General features: G+C 40.8%; 1 protein-coding gene across 1 annotated transcript; it reads left to right on the top strand.

Moving 5' to 3' along the window:
• The first annotated feature begins 1,493 nt into the window (after positions 1–1,493).
• On the top strand, positions 1,494–19,001 carry efhd1 (EF-hand domain family, member D1). Its single transcript, XM_080502494.1, has 4 exons — positions 1,494–1,849; positions 13,289–13,436; positions 13,577–13,711; positions 14,874–19,001. Exons 1-4 carry the CDS (start codon positions 1,527–1,529, stop codon positions 15,006–15,008), a joined length of 741 nt encoding a protein of 246 aa, XP_080358620.1. The 5' UTR covers positions 1,494–1,526; the 3' UTR covers positions 15,009–19,001.
• Positions 19,002–20,595: the final 1,594 nt, after the last annotated feature.

The raw sequence follows: 20,595 nt of genomic DNA, 5'->3' as shown, positions 1-20,595 counted from the left end.
AGGATGTCTTCTCACCGTGATACTCAGTGAAATAAAGTTTGGTTTGAATGAATTTCCTGGTGTCAGGACGTCAAACCAGAAACAGATTTTGAAAAACTGAACATAATCCTGGCCAACATGTATGACTCTTTCTCAATTCAGATTGTTGGAGCACTACTGCCCTCTACTGGATGTTGCAATTAACAACAACAACACCGCAGCATCATTTTGTGTTGTATTTATTTATTGATTGAATTTATTTTTGTGTCACGTAAAGTGAGAACTAAGAATAAATATCGACGTGTTTCTGTGCTTTAAGTTGTACTGTCAGTGACGCACTTGCATGTAAAACACATTGAATAATCAAGGTTTACAGTTTCGGCAGATCATGAGAGTAAATCAGTATCATTAACTATGATATTGTTGTTTTTTCAGATCTTCATTTTGTTTCTGTTTGTTGTTGTTGTTGTTGTTGTTGTCGTTGGGTTTTTGTCTTGGCTTTTTGTTGTAAGTTAAGCATCTTCAAGGTTTTTCTCTACACATTTATAGAATAGCCATATGTAAGCCACTGGCCTCAGCCTATTTATTATTAACAGCATTTAGTAGTGTTTGTATTTTATATGTTTTTATATTACCAGAAACCAACTATTCAATTATTAAAAATATGACGGACATGACAGAAGAAAAAAAAGTTGTTCAAAGGAAGGTGATAAAAATCTAAATCAATGACGAATGAAGCAGAATAAAAAAGCAACACTTAATATTTATATAATTTTTTTCAAATTCATTTATTTATTTTAAAATGAACATATTGAAAACAATAACAACCGACTAAAGTGAATAACAAACTGATTTTATTTTAATTTCCAACATCTTAAAAACCACACTGTCTGTTGTGACACAAGACAAATCCCATTTCTTATCAATATTTTTTAACTGAATTTTTTTTTTTTAGGTTGGCTTTTAACTCTGTCTAGGGCAATGTTTTTATCCTGTATGCTCTGTTTTTATGAATTTCTGGAAGGCTTCCACCAACCTGCAGCACAATCGCACCTCCCACAGTCAGCACCTGTGTTTTATTTATTGTTTTTATGTATTATTCTTGTATTTATTTTATAATGTATTGTTTTTATAGCTTTGTTGTAAAGCACTTTGGGTAACACTGGGTTATTGTAAAGGGATATACAAATACAATTTGATTGATTGATTGAACGTTAACTGAAATAATACAGGAAGAATAAAAACATATACATTATTATTATTATTATTATTGATAATAATAATAATAATAATACAATTTATTTTATATTTTATTTAATTTGATAGATGTTGTAATGAGATGATGCTGTGAAATTATAAAAGCGTCGTGAGCTCGTGCGGTGGTAAAATACGTACATCGTGACGAGCCTATTTAATCCGCAGCGTGCGCGTGTCCGCGTGGTACGCGTGCCTGTGAGCGTGACGCTGGCTCTCCTCCTGGCTGTTGGCTCCATTCTCCCGCAGCCTCCCTCCGCAACAGCACCCTCACGGTCCTCCGTCCTCACAGCATGGCATCCGAAGAGCTCGCTCGGAAGCTGCAGTCGCGGCTCGCCGTCACAGAGGGGGCCGAGCCGCGGCCGGACGAGCCCGACCGGAGCCCCGTCCGGGACCGACCGCAGGAGCCCGACCGGAGCCCCGTCCGACCCAGACCGCAGGAGCCCGAAGCCGCCTGCGGCGACTCGTGCACCGAGCTCTCCGCCAAGCTGACCCGCCAGCTGGACATCAACGACGGCACCGCCGCTCCTCGAGCGACCCGCGTCTTCAACCCCTACACGGAATTCAAGGAATTCTCCCGCAAACAGATTAAGGACATGGAGGCGATGTTCAAGCGGTAAGGTCGACGTCCCACCCCCCCCCCCCCCCCCGCCGTCTCTTTGTTAGTCCGGTAACGGGCGCTCCGTCACTCGGGTGGGGGGGGGGGGGGGTGTTATGGCTGAGTGAGCATGCCCGGCTCAGTCAGCCCGTGATGGGATTAAGCTGCTCGCGCCGCTGACGTGAAGCCTGCAGGTGTAGCTGGGGGTCATTATCCCGGGGAGTGACACTCTCCGCCGGGCCCTGTGCGCAGTTAGCCGCCGCTCGCATCCAGCGGAGCGTCGTGATCACAAGATGCTCTGTTGACTCATCACCGAGGAGATCCGCATCCCTTTAAAACAAATAATTAACTCGAACTTGCCACCACTAAGATGAGTGGCTGCGCAGTCTCGCGGGGGTTTCCTGTATATTCATGCTCATAAAAGTAGTTTTTTTTTTTTTTTTTTTTTTTTTTTTGTTTTAATGTGCTTGAGCCACATTACCATATGTTTCAGTACCACAATTTATTACGTTTCTCTGTTATTTTTAACAGTTCATTTACTGAAGAGGGGAAAGGGCCATACAATAATTGTTTTTACAAAGAAACGTTTTTTTTTATTATTTTCTTCACGAAATGCTGGCTTTCCCCCCTATAAATCCCAAAAGGTAATTTCCCCCTATTGACATTGAATTTTTTTTTTTTTTCAAAAGTCTGGTGCTTTTACTATCACAATTAATTGCTTAGTTTGACTTTTTTTTTTTTTTTTTTTTTAAATCTGACACTGGTTCTCGGAATTCCAATGCATGTTATCGGAATTCTCTGGAAGTTTGACCTCCCACTTGGGAAATCAGAAACTCGACCTCGGTAATCCGACTTTCTAGGAATTTTGACTTTTCTCAAGTTTCTCTTTTCCAAGGTAATTACTCTATTCCTCTTTCAAGTTCTTAAGGCCTTTAGGTCATACATTTAATAAATACTAATAATTCTGACTTTTGTGAAGTTGTAATGTTTCCCCTCAGCATTCTGTCAATCTTTCCTCAGGATTTTCAGCCAGACTAATACAATGAAGTTCTCGGTTCAAGTACCAATAGGTGCCCATCGATCACAGATTGTGTGGTCATTGTTTGGTGTTCAGAAAAGAGTCTGAGTATACAAAATCATTCCCGACATGCTTCATACAGTTTGTCCTGATCCAGTGAAACCGGTGTTCTGTCCCCCCAGCAGACTGGACCTGTCCAGGTGTCAATAAAGGACACAGTGATGAGTCATTCAGCACAACTCCTAAGTATTTATTTTTTTTTGACTAACAATTAATACAGAAAATTACATGACGATTAAAGCATGCCAAAACAATAAGCAGATTCCTAAGAAGATAAAACGTATATACATATTCTTCGAATATTCCAAGTTTTTTTTTTTTTTCTCTGTACGTAAATGGTACCAGAAGAATGGCTGGATTCTGTGCCGTACACGGACGACATTGTCATTCTTGCGTTGCCATGGTGCATCGGACCAGTTCTCATCTTGCGCAGTTAGATTTATTGCCGACTGACTCGGGTTTATAAAAGCCACATCACACGGTTTAGTGGATACGAAACTAATAAAAGATGCCGGATTCACCGAAAGCTCCTTTTTTTTTTTTTAGTGTGAAAACCTCTGCTCATGAGAAGGAAAAACACAACGTGTGGAACATCTTCCTAACAACAGAATAATGGATTTCAAATCAGTTAGAGAGAATCTTCAATTGATCTATAGATGTGTGTGACGCTATAGATGTGTCTGCAAGGAATCCCTTTAAAATCAGTAAGATAATGTGCAAAACTAATATTTTCTGAACATGTTTAATAAAGATCTTAAGAAAGAAGTATTGTGATGTTGGGGAAGTTAAAAAAGAAAAAAAAAAAAGGCTTGGGCCAGGTGTAAAATTGAGGTGATGAGCGTCAGATGTAGTCACTCATTATCACGTCAGCATTCAGTACGAGGAGAATTGATCAGTGTGTCCGTCTGCTGGCTTGGATCCAGGATTCATCCTCTCTGTGTTCTGTTAACGTAAAAGGTTTGGCAGCGAGACGCAGGAGTGGAAGTGGAACCGAGGCCGTTTATCAGGACTCATAAAAATTTACTGTGGGCATCATAAATTAAAAAACATCCCTCTTTCCACCTCAGTTGTGTTGACCTGGTTTGCTTCTTTAAGTCATTGAGTGATGCAGAGATGACTAAGCTGGTGTTTTGGATCTTCTGGTTTCCAGGTTTATTTTGTGACGACAGGCTTCCGGCATCGCTGGATGCTTTTAGTTCCAACTAAGAATCTGGTAACTTTGTTGGCAACTCGTAACTTTATCAAGAAGATGGCGGTTTGGAGAGGCTTCTTTAAGTTGACTTGTCATGTATAGGAAAAAAAACCCCAGTCAGTTGCTTGGAAGATGCGAGCAACAAGCTAAACACATATTATTGGTTTACAGAAAGATTAGCTTTGAAATGGATTATGGTTTGCAGTGTTTGTTTTGAGTAAAAATGAGTCCAGCCTTCTTTGAAGTTAAAATTACAATTCAATTTGAGATTAAGAAATTATCTTTAAAGAGTCAACGATCACCTTTTGAGCTACAAATTCCATTAAAATGTGCAGTTGTGATAGTGGACTAGGGGATTCCTTTATAAAAAGAAGAATTGGAGTTGGCCAGTAGTCAGAATTATAAAAACGGACATGGCAGGGAAGTAATAGTCCCCATATGTTGAATGTGTCTCATGCCTACACACATTTTAAGGATGAAGCAAACAGTGAAGTGGAGATGTATTGTAGAAATAAAATGTGAGAAACGTAACAGAATGATATCGCACATTTATTAGCGCTGTAGTGAAGACCACCAAACCGGAGACCAAGACTGTTCGCGAGTATTAAAACACTACAATTTAAATCATACATCTCAGATCAAGATTATAATATGCCAAGATCTGAAAAAAAAAAAAAATCTGAAATTCTGATTAGTGTTTTATCAGTGCCATCATTATCCCGCCAGAGTTCTGAGGAGGCAGGATAATGACAGCTGAGTGAGTGGAGGTGTTGTATCTGAAGCCGCATGTTAGAAAAATAAAGAGTGTTTCACGGACACTAATCACTCATTTTATTTGCATAATGCGTTTCAATAGCCCAGAGTTACCGAAGCACTTTACAGCCATTTAAAAACAGTCAAATGTAGCATTCATCCAAGGAAACGGAACAAGAGGATCATAACGAGTGGAAATAAATCAAAACTATGAATACATAAAATTGCAAACGGATATAAACTACAAACCTTTACAAAACAATACACTATACAATTGAAGCCAAACTGACCAGAGTTCTGATGTAGTGTGAATTCTTTAGCCTCGAGTCGGTTTGGGTGGGGGGGGTTGTTGTTTGTTGGTTTGAATATAAGCAGCGATTGTTTTTATCGTCACGTTAGGATGTCGTATTGTTTAAAGTTTGTGTGTTGGTGGTGCGTCTCTCGCTCAGAGGATAAGGCGGCCTATTGTCCGGGACGCTTGGTCCGATGCAAACCTCGCTCCACGTGACGGCCTCGTCACTGTGTCACATCAAGGCTCCATTGTTGCTCATCGTGAGATGAGAGTGACTGTTTATGATCGTTGGAGCTACTTAGATTTTCTGAATCTGAAGACGTTGTGCACGTTTTTGAAGATTAGTACTTTATCATAGGGACAAGAAGCAGCTGAGATACTACCAACATCTTCTTAATGCTAATGTAGGGGTGGCAAATCCATCACAGCCAATGTGGATGTTTACAGATTATCTCAAGCAAATGAGTAATGGGGTCATGAAAACTCCAGTCACCGTAATGAGTTTGTGTTAATTTTAACTGTATTCTCTCACTGTTCTGTTAGCGGTGATTACAGAAGTGTGTTGATTTGTAGCACGTCATTTTGAACCCTAATTAAAGGTACTTATCATTCGTGGAGGATTGGGCATATCCCAGCTTTGATAAGCTCATCATGCATTAGTGTCTTGGTAGACAAATGGTTTCATATAATCCCATGATGTCGATGCAGCATAAAGCTGTTGCGAGTGAACAGATGACCCACATATGGGGCAAGTAAGATTTGAAAGATTTTATTTTTTTTTTTGAATGGATAGTGCAACAGACTTGTAAAACTCATACAAGAGTATTTCATCATGTCATTTTAAATCTTATGATTTTTTTTTAATCTCCATTAAACTTAAGTTATAAAAAAAAAATACCAACAGGGTATGGTAGCATGAGAATAATTAATCATTTAACACTATATTTGTAAAAATTCTAACTACATGGGTTACTATTCTTGTACAATATCTGTATTTAAAATCAGGATTGTAATTTATATAATGTAGAAGTAATTGACATTTATCTAAGACATTTAGCTAACGAAACCACACACCACTGTCGTATGAACAGACACCCAAATGCTACGAAGGTTTGCAGTTTTTACTTTAAACGTTGTCATGAAATGTTGAACCTCAGACTGGAGACGGGTTGAACTGACTCAGTGATAGAAAATGCAGCTCATGTCACTGACCGCGTAGTCATCATGTTTCATTCATCTGTTTGCTGCTTAGTTTGACTGAGTTGAAGCCAAGACATTCCTGTCGATGATGGAATAAATCCATTCTCGTGCTGTAAAAACAAAAAAGAAATGGCAGCGACATCCTCCATAGATCAAGTATGCATGCGAACCTGCAAAGGTTTTTATCTTAATAGATTGAAATAAGATTAACCCAACGGCCATTGTTATCTCTAAATCTTGCTTAAAGCAGCTTTGTGAATGGGGCGCATTAAATTTAGCCAACAATGAGAGCCCTGGCTGACAAACCAGTGAATCAGCAAGTTGTCAAAATTCCCGTGTTTCTTCCAAGGTGAGTGACCTTTTAGTTGTTTGAGCAAGAAAGATCTGAAAGGTTGAAAATTAGCAGCCAGCTTTTCTTCTCTTTTCTCACTTTCTGACAAGAACTCTCCCAAAAGGCAGTTGCAGCATAATGACTCACACCATCTCTTATTGTCTGTCTGGCCACTGTAGTTGCAGATGATGCACTTGGGTTATCTTTGCTTAGCAACAATCAATAGAAGGATGCAGCTGGTCTGTGACCACACATACTGTAACGCACACTGTGGCAAAAGTGCTTTCGTCAATAGCGCGAACACAAAGGAATCATTGATCTCCCCTGACCCACAAAAGTAACTAATATTTAATATAGAAAATCATTCATATGTCTCGAGTACGAGGCAGCGAGATCTGTCCGAACTGGTGGCAGAATCCTTCCAAGTCCTTCTCCACTGTCCACCGTCAAGCCACTGGCTCAATCATGCCTGGATTTTCAGGTACTGTGTCGTTTCAGCCAGGAGTGTCGCCAGTGTTTCAATGCCTGCTCAATTAGTTGGACATGCAGCTCATTCAATGACTATTTCCAAAGGCTCTGTTGCTGGTGCCTTAATTTGTTGCATAACATTGACGGTTGGTCCCAGCTCCCAACATCTTCTCCCATAAACCAGCATGCATCTGTACATACTCTCGACTCAAGTGGTCACAGCCTTGGCCCATGTCATGCTCATGCTGAGGATAGTCAGTTTTTATCTCTTCGCTTAGTTTCAGGACCTCGACACTCGATCCTGCTGCTGTTTGAACAGATATTGAACCTTAGGACTCAATGCCTCCTGTGTTTGCACCAGCTATAAAGAAAGGATGTGACACATCATCAGAGCCAAGCATCTGCCTCAGACCCCCAAAACAATTAAATAGCTTGTTTTTCTATTTCTAATAGTTTTCGGACTGGTTTCATATTTGTGCGCTTTTGCAATGGATTTTGAAGTTGAGGTGTGAGACTTCAGTATAACTACGTCCTACGTTTGTATTGTCAGAAGCTCGAGAATTCTTGATGACGAGCGTTGAGGTGAACCCCTTTTTTGACAGTCAACATGGGACCTTAATTTTAATGACTGTTGATGATCCTGATGATCTACAACATAGTTGTCAGTTTGGATCATGGACGTACTTATAAACTGAGTGAATTTTCATGAATAAGTGACTAGATGATGTCAAGGAACCCCCCCCCCCCTCCTTTTTTTAAGGGCATGTTCTGTCTTGAATGTCTGTACATGTGCATCTTTCAGTCGAGTGTATTTGTAGTGTGTTTCAGCTTTCAGTGACTTCTATTTCCTGCCACTGAAGTGAATTTTCCCCAGAAAAAAAGGCTCCTCTTGTTTGTCTTGTCAGAGATTCAGTTTCCCCTGTCTCAAATCTCTTTAGTCTCATTTCCTCTGCTGCACTGATCCCATTCACACAGAGACCAACATTCCCACGCGGCATCCAATGCCTGGTGACCCACTTTTCCTCTTCACACAACTTTAAACTTAAAGCCATCTTTCACTTTTCAGCACTCCATCAAACTTCATATGATAAATGTTGCCATGGTTTCACTCACATGATTGAAAAGAAGTATTTCAAGCACGTTCCCCCACGTTTTGCCAGGCATGCCCATTTGCTCTGACTTGCGTTCACCAGTCAGATTTAGTAATAGATTTCTGTTGATTGAGCCTTGAGGAAAGGCAGCAGCTTTTAGCCTACTTTGGTGTTGTCTATTTTCTGTCCCGGCCTCAAAAAGCGCTCCGAGCTGAGTTGAATGGGTCATAATGGGGGAGAAGGAGAAGAATGCTCGCAGAGAAAGTGAGTTCCCTTGTGCCAAAAGCTCAGGCATCTATAATTAACAGGGAAGCTGCAGAACAATGAGGCTCAGTTCACTGTTGCAACCAACATGGCCTCAGTTCCCTCTAAAATTGAGCATTAAGCCTTCAGAATGATGCAAGTTGTGGCCTTAAACGGCACTTTTTCAGATCCAATCCCATAATGTAGTATCACGGCTGCTAGTTTTATCCTCTGAAAATAAACATTGGACAAATTCCTCAAGTTTTGGGGCTTTATTCTCCCTCACGATTAACCTTTGTATCATGGGGGGGGGGTAATCTCAGTCTGATTGTGCCACACATTAGCAAGGCCTCCAACAGAGAGGATTTAGTGTCTCTTTTCTTAAACAGTTCCTTGTTATTGCCACTTCCAGTCATGTGAAGGTCTTCTAGTGATTGCTGCTTTCCGAAAGCAACGGTGCAGAATTGAGTAGATGAAGAAAATAACAAGGCTGACATTTTCTTTAGTTTATTTTCAAAATTGAAGTATGGAAATTTGGTGTCTCGAAAAGTTCTAGAAATAGATGCTATTGGTCTGAACACACTCTAAACAAATCACACCCATTCGCAAGTCCTCCCTTAAAAATGTTTAAGGAGGCCGACCACTTTCAAAAGATAAAGGTATTGAGAACAAGATTTCCTGGAAGATTTACATGTTTAAAAATGATGGAATAGTGATGATCTAAACCCTGTTTCTATCAGGTATTCTAGAGATATCTTGTTAATTAGAATTTATAAGGTCATGGTGACATTGGTCTTTGATTTAAGACCACCAGAACCCTAACCGTTTATATTTCACAACATTGAAGAAATTGCTCCACTGCTTTTTGAAGAATTTGCATCGATGAGAATATAACACAGACGGCTCAGATTTCTAAAACCTTTGGCCAGACTTGACTGGGTGGAGGCATGAAAACAAACACAAGACGCATACAAGTGTGGTGATATAATGCATTACACGCAGTAAACCGCGGCCCCTTAACACTAACGGATCTTCTCCTCGTGGCCGGAGTTCAGCAGGGAACACCCCATCTTAGCGCGCCTCTTGCATTCCTGTACCCCCACAAAGAAGAACCAAACCAGTACAGGATGCCTTCTGTGTCCCAGGACAGGGATGCCTTGCCAGGAGGAAGCCCTCCCTCTGGCTGTAAGCAGAGCGTACTACAGATCCAGGGCAACTTGTGATTATGTGACAATTATTCAACTCAGATCAGGTCACATAGTTGGAGCTTTTATTGTGCAATACTGAAGCATTTATAAAGCTCATACAAATCCTCTGTTTCTTCATTTAAAGTAGAGTTTATTTTGAATTCATTGGGAGAATTGCGATGCTGCTTCACATTTGGAGTTGTGTTGTAGACCACATCCACGGAAAGTAATCTGAGCTTCCAGGGTTTTCGGTGCAAACTGCTTCATCTTTTTTTCTGGCTCCACCCTTGCATTCATGCATGGTTTGTGCATGGTTTACATCCAGCTTTTCCCAGACCAGTAGAGAGATATAATCTCTCCTCCAGGTCATGAGCCACCTTTAGAGCCTTGTCCCAGGGGACTGTCGGGTAAGCGTCCAATGAGAAGTTGCCGAGAGGAATCCAAAACCCTGAACTTTCTCAATAGGCTGAGTTTTAATGTTGAGAAGTAGTGGCTCTACTTAAACTCCTTTCAAATGGCCGAAATCATCAGCCGACCAGTAGGGTCTGTTTTAGCTCTTTGCTTTTGCACTATTATATTAGTCATCCAAAGTTCTTGATCATAGGTAAATGTTAAGGTGGAGACTAAGCCGTGTGCAGAGGTCTTTGGCTTACATCTTCGTTTGCAAAGAATCTCCCCCAGGGATCAATAAAGTACTACCGATTCTGATTCACTCTTCAAACTGGCATCGTGGTACAGTGATAACATTGTTCTAGTACAGCTAATGCTCGTTTTAATTTGTGAAAGTTCTCATGATCACCTCATCCATAATTTGTGAGTTTTAACTGCAAGATATTTGATTCCTAAGTTTCCAACCCCACGTAAGATGCCACTCTCTGGCTTCCACACTCTCCTTACCTTGGTCAGACCTTTGGCCTATGCTGATCACAAAGAGTTTACAAACTTCATGTTCAAGGTGTTCAATGAAACAATACGTCAGAGATTGAGTGTTTAAGGCTCTGAAAATGTAAAAAAAACAAAGTCATAACACTGCATTCAACTCATCATGACACACAATAGAATTTATTGTGACATGTTTCACTAACTGTTGGATCTGGAAATACACAATCCAGCACTACAGGACTCTCTGTGTCCTCAGGGCAGGTGGGTGGGGAAAAAAAGATTTCTCTGAGCATAATTACATGTTGCTGTCGCCCCTAACAACACACTCCAATGTGGCTCCATCTTCGCTGTTGCATAAGTGACATTTTGATGCCAAATTCTCCAGGAGGTGTTTGTTGGAGGAACAGAATCCTCGTTTGACTGCGATACTTTTTGCTCTCATACTGGATGATTTTGTAGTGGGGGTTTTCTGATGTGATAAGTGGGTCTAGAGAATGGCCAGAAAACCAAGACGTCACTTGAACCATTTACTGCTGAATAAACCTTACTTGGTAACTCCTTCATGCTGTGTGATCTCTTTCAGCCTAATTGAAAGAAATTGACATTGACAACAGTCCTGTAATATTGAACATTTAGAGCTATGTTTTACCATCTGGCTCCGACAAAGCACCTTTTTGCTGCAATTAATTTGAAAAAATATTTAAGTAAGAGGCCAGTTCTTTCCTTGTTTTGTCTCGCATCACCAAGCCATAAGGACGGCCAAAGGTTTGAGTAACCTTCCATGTGCTAACTGGACAGTTGCTGTTTATGCCCCAAGTGGATCTATGTCAATTTCTTGGACCGGCATTGTTTCAAAGTTTGATTGGTCTCCATATTCACATTATTGGACTTGAAGTCAAATGATTGACTGTGGGAGTCCTTGGATTAGCATCTTTGCCCAGCAGTGAGCAGTTCTCCTGGAGGTATTAAACATGTGTGAAGTGACTGGGACCTCATATATTACATGGCATTTAATTGCTTAAAATGATCTGTTCACGCATTGTGCATATGGACAGACACACTCTTTGACGTTTAGTAGGTTGGATACGTTTATGAGGTCGTAATTTTAGTTTGTTCTGTTACGATGTCTTAACAGCCATTTGTCCTATGACTGCACCTACATTATTTTGTTTTCCGATGGCCTTTCGTGAACGAAGCCTGGGCTTTAGAGCTATGCTGTTATTCCTTGAATGCAAAGGTTGTATCGTGGGCGTTATAATGGAGAATCGACAAGGCAGGTCTAAAAACAGCCAATGTACTTCAGATAAAGACGGGCAACTGGGAGCGGGACCTTTGCTTTATGGGGACTGAACTTTGTGTGCCATTTCTTCCAACAATCCAAACAAATTTGGACCTTGGATGGAGTTTGGTGTATGGAGTAATTGTTCTCAAAGAGGGAGGAGGTCCTCAAAGCCTTTGACATGAAACAATGGCCTAAGTTTTGGCCTTGCCAAATTGACCTCGATCGTGGGTCAGCAGGCCTTGGCGTTGAATATGTAATCACTCAAACTCTCGCTCACCCATGCAGCTGCTGAAAGCCTCTATAAATACCCTTCCTATCAGACATAAGCCTCTGAGCTCTGCCATCGGCTCATGCAGTTGGAGATAACAGCTGTCGGGCTGGATGCTGCACCGTTGTGCAGTCACGTGCGGCCGTGACTGAGGTGAAGAAATAAACTCCCACCTTGGAAAGCTGCTGCTTTGTCCAGATGTCAAACATTGACAGAGTGAAGCTTAAGGCATTTAAGGACAAACGTCTCATCGTCTCCAAATAGAGCCACGAGCTGGAATCGAGTATCACCCTAAACAGCAGGTGAAATAAGAGCGAGGGAAGGAATGAATCACTTCATTCAGTCAACATACCAGGTTAGATAATAAACACTGGATGGCTCAGTGGGAGCTGAAGTGATTGTGTTCAAATCTTTGGTAAATTGTGGAGGTCAGTGAACTGATTGTGTGTTCAATGCAAACACACGATGTGGTGTCATTGACCTATTGGCAAATAACACTGTTTTCTCACCTTTTTCATGATTTTATTTAATACTTAACCTAAGTTGACTGGATTCTGCATATCTTGGTTGCATTTAGTTTGTGTCTTTACTATTTAATAGAACCCCCCCATAAATACAGCAATTACAACCGCTACAAATATGTTGTGTCCAGTGTACCTGACTATGTTTTCAAGAGAAAATGAAACTTTTTGTTACTCTTTGGGGGTCAGTTTACACAACAGCAGAGGTCGGAGCAACTGAAAGTGCAACTTTTTGAAAACGTCTCCCATGGGGGAAGCTTTTCAAAAATGTTCCAACTCCCATCTGTATAGAAATTGTGAAAAATGCAACTTTTTGAAAATGCTCTGGCTCCATAGAAACTACTGAAAATGCAACATTTCTGAAACCATGCTCCTGGCGCTGTTGGTCGTTTTTATTACAAAAACAACTAACGGCACCAACCCGTGGCCTGGCATGCCAACTCCATCGGTTTTAGTCTCTCAATGCACAAACGATGCACTTCAATGACAAATACTTCGTTCAAGGCACTTACTTTGTATTTGACACCTTGCCAGGTCATCACCTGCTCTTCTTTGTAGAGGCGTTTCGAAGACCCATCAAGAAAATCACTGTCCAATAAGAACGTGGAGCATTTCAGCTTTCACTCAGCCCATCCCAGCATGGCGGTGTTAACGGTTTGTGGTTTGCAGGTACGATACCGGCAGGGATGGCTTCATCGACTTGATGGAGCTGAAGCTGATGATGGAGAAGCTCGGAGCACCTCAGACACACCTGGGCCTCAAGAACATGATTAAGGAGGTGGACGAAGACTTTGATGGCAAACTGAGCTTCAGAGAGGTGAGAGAGGCTCTCTTATTGTGGTCCTGAGAGATTCGTATTTCACCTACTGACTTTTGAAAAGGATTGGAACTCAGCCCAAGGCAGCGCCTATAAATGTGTAACCTCGCGGGATCTGTTTGTTCGGTTTGCTCTTGCAGTTCCTGCTGATCTTTCGCAGAGCAGCAGCCGGAGAGCTGCAGGAGGAGAGTGGGCTGATGGCTCTGGCCAGACTGTCCGAGATCAACGTCTCCACCGAGGGGGTGATGGGGGCCAAAGACTTCTTTGAAGCAAAGGTATGGTGACAGTTTGCGATGTGTGGATTTGTACAGACTTTGAAGAGGAGCCTAAAATATAATTTTAAGACTGGGTGTCAATATAATGACAATACTACGGCATTTATAAAGTTGAATTGAATTGGTAGCTGACACTTTCAGGCCTGGGCTTCACAGGCCTCTCTGTGGGATGTCCGATGTCCATTCAGATTGATTTCTGGGTATTCAGACGTAAAATTAATACCTTTATTCCTTTGTCATGTTCCTCAAACAATTCCTGAACAGTCTCTGCAGTGCAGCAGGATGAAAAAATGACCTCCGAGAAGATGTCGTCAGGGAAAAAGGTTGTGCTTGATCTGTAATAATGGTTTCTCCCACTTCACACTTGGATGATCTTTAATTAGTGTCATTGTCACACAGAGTGCCAATACCCGGTGCCACTGGGAGGGATGTTCGATACAGTTAGTTTAATAAAGTCATTAATCACTGGCGATTGAATTCTTTGGGGAATTTTGCCATCTCTCTTCCATGAAATAACATTCCAGAAAAATCTGTCCATATGCTAGTGTCTCGAACTTTTTGATTCAAGAATATCTCTAAATTAGTGTTGATTGACGCCTCAATTAAATCTCAGAAAATGGAAAGAGAAAGTCAAAATCTAAGAGTTTCTTGACCCTTTACATCAAATAAAGCCAATGAAATCATAATGCATGTGTTTATTGCTGTATTTTCCTTGAAATAAAACATCTTTGTCCCTTTTTAAACTAATCGATTACATTTTTACCAAGTTCCCACACTATTGGCTTCATTCCATTATCTGTTGTTTGAGATGTAAACACTGCCTACCGGGAACATTCCACAAAGACTTTAGAGATGAGACGAATGAGATGCTCTGGCCTAGTGTGGCAGCCGTCACGATTTGGTCCTTGTTACAGTCACTCAGACTTCAAGAGCCGACCGTCTTCTATATGCCACCATTTTCCCCATGCCAGTGTAACTGGATAATCAACGGTAATCTCTTCAGACATTGGCATTAATGATGCGGCCGATCAGCTGTCCAGCTGCTTCGAGGTCTCATATCCATAAAAAGAGCTGCTGCCTGATTTAAAAATGTCCTCGCATGCTGTGCATGCTCTGAAGATGATTTGTCACAAGGCTTTAAGGATGTGTTTGGTACTTCCAGGTTCAGGCTCTGTCTCAGGGCAGCAAGTTCGAGGCGGAGATCCGGGAGGAGAAAGAGGAGAAGAAGAGGCAGGAGGTGGAGAAGAAGCAGCGACAGGCCGCCTTCAAGCAGCTGCAGTCCACGTTCTGCTCATGACCGACCCGCCGCGCCAACCACGCAACAATCCTGACCTGCACAAGTCGGTGTTACTGACGTTTTTAGAAAAGGCGTCACCTTCCACTTAACCCCAGTTCATCGCTCACAATGTGTCACCTCATAACTAATAAAATACAAAAAAACATAGACGTGTTAACTAGGCACTAAACTACTTGAAGGTACCTCATGGCACCTCGCAGCCGAGGTTCAGTCATTCCAGAGTTTCTGCAGCTTCTCCGTAGAAAAATTAAGAGGTACAAAGCACTGCTTTGCAAGCGTGGCTCCAAACTCGTGGAAATCTCATTGCGTGTTCCCGTGGATTCATTACCTCGTGTCCCTCTGTGCAGGAAGGTTGAAGGCCGAAGGAATATCAGCTCGTGAAGAAGTCTCCGTCGTGTGAAGTGTTTTATTTTTAAATTCTAACGTTGCCGCCTGATTAAGATTCGTGCCACACCTTGTCGCTTTTCCTCTCACCTCGTCCACACGGTTACTTTAATGAGCTGCTACGCTACATCTCATAATGTTGTAGAATTAAAGGTAGTAGTAGTTAAAGGGTAAACGTAATCCTCGCGTAGTGGAGAAACATTTTCAGCTTTGAGCTTCATGGCGTCGACTCTCGACCCGGCAATGGCTTGGAACAGCTTCTGACACAGATTTCATGACAGACATCATCCCTGTTCACCCGATGTGCACAAAATAGCTCATGTAAATGAGTCCAGCTTAAAAGCCATAGAGATTTATCTGTTGAGAATACGTTTTTTGGAAGATTTTTCAGTGTATTGGAGGGATCCATGTTGTGGTGTTTAGTCCAGAGCTGGAGTGGAGGCGAGGTTCCCCCCAATTTTTATTAGATAATCAGGGAATGTGGCCATTCTGCCAACACCCATGTGATCGTGTTTCTTTCATCACGATACAAACGGAAAGGTTCAAAGTCTTGATTTGTTACATTTCTGAGTGAATTGACGATCACAAGTTTAAATGTTTTATTTCAACATTTCTAATGCTCCTTCTCAGTCATTGGGTTTTTCATTGATGCAGTTTTAATTTTGTCCATGGCGATTTTCTAATTTCCAAGATTATTTGCTGTGCTGGCCTGAATCGGCAGTTGGTAGATGAGAGAGGGCAACCGGAGCGGAATGAAGCGTTGCTTTTAAAATGTTTGTTTTATTAAATGTGGGAATTTATTTTTATGTACTTACTGTAAGAAGCACAATTTCTTGTTGTTTAAAAAATGTTCTGCTCACCTGAGTGACTTTTCAATATGGAAACATTTAATCTTCACGTTAGTTTGTCTGCACTCGGATCAATTGGCGCCGTCTCTTTGCTGTTGGGCATAGTTTGTAGTCTTTACCCTCTGTGTTCTGACGGCTCTATTGTGGCTTCTCCGCTCCGTTATGATGACCTTGTGTCTCCACTGCAACCTCTCTCCTCTGCTGACGTCTAACTTGGTCTCCACAGTGTTCAGCATCGTGTGTGTAATTATTTATCCTTCGCAACTGGATCGATTGCTTTTAACTCCGCTCTGCTATGCACTGACGTCCCGTCTCCACAGCGCCCTCTCTGGTCGACTAAATACTCTAAATACAGCTGGAAAGAGGCGCCGACATCATAGAAACCATAAGTTATCGGTGAAGTTCTGAAAGGAATAATTCTCCAGCTCCCATCTATTTAAATTCGGTTCCTCATGAAGAAAGCGAGTGCAGCTCGTTCCCTGATGAAAACTCACCTTCGAAGCGTTTCTGCCATGGAATTGCGTCAGCGGCACTGCGGTGACATGAAAGCATGGCCGCCTGCGTCAGCCGAGACCCGTAGTTCTGTGAGGACCTCTTCTCCAGTGGCCGCTTGCAGGTAGATCGGTCGTCAAGTCCGTTTGAGTATGGTGTAGTCTCGCGTTCTGTTTTTCAAGCGCATGCAGTGCATGCAGTGCAATTATATATGCTTCGAGATGTTAATATATTTGAAAACGGTTTAGCTTATTTTATGTGCAAAATAGACGAAACAAAAGTATAAAAGATAGCAAATTATCCAGACGTGTGACCGAAGAGGATTGGGAGTCTTGACGAAACCCCCCCCCCCCCCCACAAAAAACCTGGTCTGTGATTTTTACCTGAAGGGGAGACGATATTCCTACTTAAGCTGCGGATGCAAAAGTTTTATCAAGTGTCAATCATTTTGTATAGAGTTTAATGATCAGTCTGTCAGGATGCAGGACACTGAGCAACCAAAAGGTTTGGAAACTTAAAGATGGACGATTTGATCAATTTCTCACTGTGACAAGAGAGTTTATGTTTGGATGTTGTCTATTTTGTCTCTAAAGTATACGTGATGTGGGTTTGAATGAGTCATTGTGTGTTTGTCTTCCGTGAAGCCACTATACGTTGGTTTAAAAAACAAACGAAACACTTGTTTCAACTTTTATCTTTTATCTTCCCCGACACAGAATATTCACATTTCATTCATTTGTAGTATACAGGAAAGAGCTTTTGCTATTTTGATGATGTCATGATATGATTTTACTTGACAAAGCTCTGCGAGGACACAGAAGACATTGTTGACTCGCTCAACTCTGCTTGCCTCCACATGTTCACATCGGGATCATTCCCAATCTCAGATTTCCGTTTGAGTGCAGACACATGCGGTGTTTGAACCGCTCTTAAGATCGCAGCGCACTTTGCTGTGTCGGTCTGATGCTCCAGCGAGAGTCCAGACGTCGGCTCCTGTCCAGCCGTCCAACTCTCACTTCACGTCCGGCGTCAGAAACATGAGACACATGCACATTCCTCCATGATGTGTTCTCAGGAATCTCCACCAGCTGTTCCGCGGAGCGTCTAACAAAAAGCACGGTGTGTTCCAAGAATCAAGTGTCATTAACTGGGGACGTGGGACAGGTGTTTCTAACGGGAGGTTAGCATTAGCACTGACAGTAGGACAGTTGAGAGTTTTCATTGGTATTAATTGGCATGCTGCCTGAAATATTGAGGAAAGGCTTCAAGAATTTGACTCCCATCAGAGATCTTGGATTTGCTGGGGTGGCAACATGAATAGACACCGAATTCTGCCCAGTAATGAGTGTTTTTGAGGTCTGACACACCTGTGTATTGACTCATTTATGTCAAAAATATTGTCTGGAAAACAAACTGCAGCAAAAACGATTGACTATTTCACCCAGCTACTTACTAGTTGGCGAGTAAGTGTCCCTACTTGCTTTTGAACCTTGTGGACAGCCGTGCTATCCTCCTTTATTCTAAGCCTGGTGAGAATAAGAGAAAGTGTGTCTTTCTTCCAAAATGTTTAAAACGTTTTACTCCTGCACAATTATTATAATTCCTGTACAGTACCAGCGGACCAGTGAGTCATCGATTTGTCACACTTACATTTCTTTTTTATTTTGTTAGTGTGCTGTGTTACTAACCGTTGGAAGAAACGTGCTGCACATTTGTAAAACGTTTGAGCTTATTAAATACATGTAAGGTAGACATTCATGTCCAGAATCTGCTCTGTTCTGACCTCGAGTGCAGCTTGAGTCAGAGTTTGTTCGCTTTTCTTTGCATTCGACGTCTTATAAATAAAACCGAATGTTCAATTGACAAAATAACTGAACTCTGTTCTGAGGAACCTGAAATCGACTCACGGGTCTGAGAAAGCAAAGAAACTCTGATCCAAGCTTTGTTTACCAAGGCTCAGTTTTTGTTTCTGGTATTTTTTTTAATGTTTTTTATCCCATCTTGTCTGAATTAATGGATTTTAAGTTGTAGCATGATCTGGTTGTCGGATAACAAACTACTGTATGCATCACATACCTTCTCCAGTTATTGTTGTGAAAATGGAATATGTATTTTTTCATGAATAAAATAGTCTATATTGTTATTTGTTTTATTAGAGACTTATAAGTTGCCAAATATAAAAAGTCAGTGAAATATATTTTTGGGCACTTGTAAAGATATCGTGTTGTTCTACTCCCTGTTGGAATGGAAATGTTTAACTTGATTGCAATAAAGGATAAATAAAACCAACGTTGACAAACGGTTTTTATTACTTGGTTATTTTTATTTACTTTATGGACTCTGATATTCTACTTTGGGAAGCGGGTCCTGTACGGTTTTAGTGTGTCCTCGCATCAACGCAGCTGATAGTCTGCTGACAAGCTCAATTATTACTTTCTGCAGAACGTCATGATAAATTAATTAAATTCAGGTATGTTGTTGAAGAGCAGCATTGAAACCATGCAGGACCGAGATTCTCCATCCCTGCTATATGGGCTCCTTGCAGCATTCAGAAAGTTGACTGTAAAAAAACATTTTCTATCTTTTTAGTTTTTTTTTGCATACCAACCTCCAAATGTCTTTAAGATAAATTAGCTTGAAACAGATAAAATTGCTAAAGATGGATTAAGAAAAAAAAAAGTTAAAATGGTTAAAATGACTAATCTGTTAAAAATGGTTAAAATTTGGCATTGGTTAGTGAGTGGTTCAACTTAAATGACAACAAATATTAAGAATGCCTAACTAGGTTAACAAAAAAGACGCTAAAATTGTAAAAAAAAAAATAATAATAATCTGACAAGCCTAAAAGAGGCAATGAAGCTGAAATAGCAGAGACCAAATTTCTGATACTGCTGAATTTACACAAAAAGGTCAAACTACTTAAAAAGCTTTAGAAAAAAACAACACCCTGTAAAATGATTATGAAAGCTGAAATATATCAGCTTCAATCACTCTAAAGTATCAAAATGTGTTAAAATGGCTACTAATTATAAGCCTTGTACCATAAATAATTATGAAACTATCATTACAATCTAAAAAAACAAAAGTATATTGGATACTTTTCCAGTTATCTTTCTTTTAATATGATTTCTATTAGATCCAATGCTAACTCCCTTTAGCATCATCTATATCCTACATGAGATTATACATTTCTTTTTTTCTCTTCATGCCTCTAAAAAAACCAACCTGTGCTCACTTAAAACACCAGTTTTAAAACACTAGTTTAACTCTGTAATTTGCTATAGATTTTTATTTATCCATGTTCAGTAAAACCATAAAGAAATGGGAAATCACTTTGAAGAGTATAGTGTTTTGTCATCAGCTGAGAATGGCTGAAATTACACAAGATTTATGAAATTACAGCATTCTATGTTTCTTTTGTGCTGTATTTGAGAAGTAAAAGTCAATTTTAGCCTCTTCCGAACTACATCAGATCTGAATTAGTATATTTTTGGTGGAGAACTCACCGGGTCTCACCATGCCAACAAAAAATAACTTCACTTCACACTTCTTCTTTTGTTTAGAAAATATTTATTTCATGTAATGTACACTGTACAACGGCACCGACGCATGTGAGATATGTTGAGACCTTGTCCGTCACAAATTACAGCTTGTGGGACATTTTCCTCACAATATGTCTGAAGTTGCTACATGATTTTCTCCTAAGCCATAAAGATCAGTGGTTCCCAGGTTGGTGTTCATTAGAGCGTGTGTTTGGCTTCACTGTAATGTTTCACCAAATCAGAGTTGGTGTTGGGAACCATTGATATAGATGATTTCGGGATTATCTGTGTATCACAAGCCTTTAAAGGGAAAGAAGTCCA

The sequence above is a fragment of the Blennius ocellaris genome (genome assembly GCF_963422515.1).
Source record: "Blennius ocellaris genome assembly, chromosome: 2".
Taxonomy (NCBI): Eukaryota; Metazoa; Chordata; class Actinopteri; order Blenniiformes; family Blenniidae; genus Blennius; species Blennius ocellaris.
This window is presented reverse-complemented; position numbering and strand designations above follow the sequence as displayed.